General features: G+C 48.6%; 1 protein-coding gene across 1 annotated transcript in view; it reads right to left on the bottom strand.

Moving 5' to 3' along the window:
* Positions 1 to 2195: 2195 nt before the first annotated feature.
* dhrs3b (dehydrogenase/reductase (SDR family) member 3b) overlaps positions 2196 to 5000 on the bottom strand; it is an 11676-nt gene continuing 8871 nt past the window's right edge. The window contains exons 4-6 of the mRNA XM_062546075.1: positions 4580 to 4818; positions 3605 to 3730; positions 2196 to 2724 (exon numbers count right to left, since the gene is read on the bottom strand). Of these exons, the coding sequence (XP_062402059.1) occupies positions 2640 to 2724; positions 3605 to 3730; positions 4580 to 4818 (450 nt within the window). The 3' untranslated portion in view covers positions 2196 to 2639. The remainder of the gene's footprint in view (positions 2725 to 3604; positions 3731 to 4579; positions 4819 to 5000) is intronic.

Below are 5000 nucleotides of genomic sequence, written 5' to 3'. Positions count from 1 at the left end.
CTCGGTGGTGTGCCCCGCGTCTGGTGGAGAGAGAGGCCGCGGCTGCCAGGATTTCATTGTTTCTTTTGTTCAGACTCTCCTGTTTGCCAGACAGTCCTGTGAGGTGTTTATGAGCAGGATTGGGCAGTGTGTGTGTGTGTGTGTGTGTGTGTGTCTCTGTGTGTGTGTGTGTGTGTGCTGTAGGGCAGGCCTCTCTCCAGCATGCCACACGGTTCCACTGTGCCTTCCAGAGAGGATAGTGTGTCAGAATTGGATGAGCAGTCTGTCTTACTCACCCTTAACTTACCCCAACACCCCCCCTCACACACACACACACACACCTCCCCACCCCACCCCTTTAAAAAAGAAAAAGGCGCTCTGATTTATCTCATATTTGGCTAACCCTGTACTGAACTCAGCCCGTGGGATTTGAACCATCCCCTGTTAGAACACCCACATGCATACTTACAGGCGCACGTACCCGCAAACTCAAACATATGTATAGGCAGACGCACACATTCACACTTAGACACACACACGTGCGCACACACACACACACACACACACACACACACACATCTAAACACAGATGCGAACACATCCCTCAAGTGAACACACACACACACACACACACATACTGTATATATACACACACACCATAACTCCATGTCTTCTGCAGTCTCTACACGCTTCTGCACCGTTTCGCAAGGGCCCGCTTAAGGAACGAGAATGAGAAACAGTTCCCACTGGAGGCTCCTGTTTCCTTGCTCCAGGCATACCCCCCCCCCCCCCCCCCTCTCTCTCTCTCTCTCTCTCTCTCTCTCATACTCTCTCTTTCTTCAACTTACAGTAAATGTCTGTGTGTGTGTGTGTGTGTGTGTGTGTGTGTGTGTGTGTGTGTGTGTGTTTGTATGTGGGTCATCAGCCGATCACGAAGCACATGTGTTTCATGAGTTTGGTGAGGTGCAGGTTCGCACAGTAAGTTGTGCTCAGCGGAGATTCAGACTGTTTCTTCACGGGGGCTTTCGTGCGTCCAGTCACTGCCTCGTGACGTCACCACTTGTTTAGTCTTTAGGGTCATCTGTGCTATAGCCTTGCCCTGGGGCTGAAGCACAGTACAACTAATTGATCACGAAGAACAAGACATGAATTACAACCCACTGACGTGGTGACAGGTTCACGCAAACAAATCTCTCGTCTGCGTCTGGTGTGTGTTAAGGTATCACGGTGAAAATTCAGGTCACAGTTTGGGACTTTGCCTGGAGCCAACTTTGTCCCAATCATAACACATATTACTCAAAAAATCTGTTTTGCAAGATGCTCCCCCCCCATCCCCCCCCGCCCCCCCCCCGCTTAGATATTCCAGTTGGGTAAGCCATCTGAATTCATGGTTAAACATTTCCAGCGAGTCATAAACTGACCCGTAACCATTCTGTTTTCTCTCCCCTTGGTTATCTTCCAGGCAATATAGCTCGGAGCAAAGGGCACATGCCAACCAGCGCCTTAGGACGCATACAATGCACATTCCACTTACACAACAGCAAAGCACGGAGCCACAGCGGGCTGTCCTCCACAGCGGTCCAACTCTCTGACCGTGTGCGGCCTTTGATGGGGTGGACAAATGAACACATATTTGAGAGTATGAGTATACGAGCGATGTACAGAGATGGAGAAAAACCAAAAGAATGGAAGAGAAGGAAATCAGTGGATTAGAGGAGGACAGAAACATTGGCAGGCAATATTGGAAACAAAGAGAGAGAAAACAAAACATACAGCACCCACATACTTGGATTCTTGACGAATACTACCCAGATACCCTTCTGAATCTACACATACCATTTTGACTACTGACTAACGAGTACGTCTTTATGTAGGGGTCAATGAGGCCCTTAGATGGTTTGTGTCCAACCGGGGTCCAAACCTGGGGCGTTAACTGTAACAGGACCAATCCTCCCAGGGACCCTGGGCATAGAGCAACACCCTGCTGACTGGCTGAGAAAACGCCTGCACCCTCCCCTCTGAGTCTGTGCCTGAAGCAGAGGATCCATCCCTCCCAACTTGGCTGCCAAACATCACATCTGTTAAACCCCGAGGTTGGCAAAGCAGCCTGCCCATGAGCTGTCAACACTCTCTTACCCCTCCTCGATCTTCACATCTCCAAACAACTGCAGCACCAGAGGAAAAAAAAACAAAAAAAAAACCTGAACCCGTTTATGTTAAAAACCTGTGTCGTTTTATTCAACAGCTGAATTTACAGAGACATTAGTTCATTATTTAAAAAAAACCCCAAAAAAAACAGTAAAATTATTATACAAACAAACAATTAACTGTCCACAAAAAGAGAGAAGCAGGCTATTGAGTTCTCTTCTCTCCTGGCTCTCGCGTATCAAGTGAAAAAAGGCTTCCAGTTTGTCATGAGAGGCTAGCAAGAGCCACGCTGAGTGAAGAAACAGGTGCAATCTTCTGCTGGAAGGAACATCCACGCTCGTCTTCCAGTGGGCGCTGGGAAGCAGGAAGTCCAGCTCCTAGACGTGCTCCATCACAGGGGGCTAAGGGGCTTCCAATGCTGCAGAAATGTCCAGAAGCGTATCCACTGTGGTGCTTCCTGGCGTCCAGTTCTTCCAGAATGTCTTTGTGTTTGGGAGCGTATAACCTGGCTCCTATGTCCGCCCTTTGAAGGTGTTCATACAAGTGTAGCTGCCAGAGAACCGGTGGATCTCCTCCATGGCAGTCTGTGGTAGAATACTGCAGAATAAACACATCACTGTCAGAATAGGTATTGGCGCACAGACACCCACAAACACACATACACACACACACACACACACACACACACACACACTCATGTACTGACTTAGCCTGGGAATAACCGTACGAACTTTCGGCAAATGGGTCTTTCTCTACAGGCCAAGAGGCCATTGAAGCTAATTTCAAATGCCCGTAAAACATGGGCACACAAATACAATCGCTAATCCGGCATGGCCGTGTATTTCTTTGGAGCTGAGATACGACTACATTTAAACCTTCATTTACAAGATTGCTACACTCCTGAAACGATTTGGTATGAATGAACCTTTTCCAGACCCACTCCTAATTGAGAAGCACTGACTCACATTCACATACAAATGCATATTCAGAAGTACACAAACTCATTGGCTCAATCAAACACATAAAAACATAAACACATACACACACACACACACACACGCTAGTCCAGTCACACATATGTAGACATGCTTATATGCACTTGTCTATGAACATGTAAACACAACCATATACTCATACCCATCCTCATACTGTATGTACAGTTCAATGCACACATTTGAACCATCCCCTCCTAGAACGCCCACATGCATACTTACAGGCGCACGTACCCGCAAACTCAAAGATATGTATAGGCAGACGCACACATTCACACTTAGACACACACACGTGCGCACACACAGACACACATACACACACACACACGTGCACACCACACACACACACACACACACACACACACACACACACACACACACACACACACACACACGCACACACACACACACACACACACACCCCCACACGCACACACACACACACACACACACACACACACAGAGAAGACACCGATCCCTGGTACCTTTTCAGCAGGACCAGCATGTGCATGGTCCAGGGCAGATAGACGAAGGCGGTGTTGGTCCTGACGGCGTCCACCGTGCTCTGGGCCACCACCTCCTGCCGGAGCGGCGGGAAGAGCTGTGGGAACCTGTCTCCAGGAGGAGTCCCAGGGAGAGGCAGATAAGGAGAAACGTGAGAACGCGGGAACGCACTCCGCGGACCAGCGCGGACAGGACACTCACACACACACTACGCGCCGATATTTTTCTATCTCGCGGCCGGGCCGGGCCGCTCCCAGCTGAGCCCCAGAAACAATGGCGACTCGGAGCCAGAGCCGGTCCCTAATGCGCAGAAGTGCCACAAGCCATCATCGGCGATTTGATAAGGTTACAAAGACGGTCACTGTGAGACATGGAACTAGGACAGTAGCAGAGGTACACAAAGCAAAAAAACTGCAAGAACAAGATGGCTGTCAGCCATAGCAAGAGTCATTCTGAACTATTTCCTGTAATAAACTCCTGTAAATATAATATCTAGCACTTTTCTGGCTTTTGGCATGACTACGTTTTAATGGGAAGATTCAACGCTCTTTCACGGTAGCTATTAGTTGCAACTCATTGTGCACTGAAACTGCAGAATAATTTCCTCATCATCTCAGCTGAATAATTTCCTCATATTCTATTTTGAAACGACTATCAGTGAAAGCCCGCAGCATCTGCAACAGTGACTATGCAAGAATTCAGTGACTACTGTATGGAACAAGACATGTAACTATGTCCAGGAACGGGTGCAGATACAGTAATTTCCCGCATATAAGTCGCGTTGTGTAAAGTATAAACCGCAGGACAGTGCTTTTATGCAAGTTAAAAGAAACAAAACCATATTGATACCATATTAACTGTTTCTGTGTATTAACCTCATAGCTGAAGAAATTGTGTAAAATCAATGTATATAAGCCGTGGCTAATAGTCAGGAAATTCCCAGAGTTTCTCCTCACCTGACTTTCATGCCCTGGAACATGTCGGTGTTGGTGTGGAAGGGCAGTACGGTGGTGCAGCTGACCCCCGGGCAGTCCAGCAGCCCCAGGGTCAGGCTCTCCATGAAGGCCAGCGAGGAGGCCTTGGACGTGCAGTAGTCGATGGTGCCCGGGATGGGCGACTGGGACAGGATGGAGTTGATGCAGACCACGTGGCCGTTACACAGCTCCAGCATGCGCGGCAGGAAGGCCTTCGTCGTCTACAGGTGAGAGGAGAGGAGAGGAGAGGAGAGGAGAGGAGAGGAGAGGAGAGGAGAGGAGTTGAAGGAGAGAGGCGTCCAAAGGGAGGTGCAGAAAGAGATGAGAGGGGAGGAGAAGAAAAGAATAAAGAGTAAAGAGGAGAGAAAGGGAAAGAGGGGAGAGGAGATTATAAAAGAGAAGA

The sequence above is a fragment of the Sardina pilchardus genome, chromosome 9 (assembly GCF_963854185.1).
Source record: "Sardina pilchardus chromosome 9, fSarPil1.1, whole genome shotgun sequence".
In the NCBI taxonomy this organism is placed as follows: domain Eukaryota; kingdom Metazoa; phylum Chordata; class Actinopteri; order Clupeiformes; family Clupeidae; genus Sardina; species Sardina pilchardus.
This window is presented reverse-complemented; position numbering and strand designations above follow the sequence as displayed.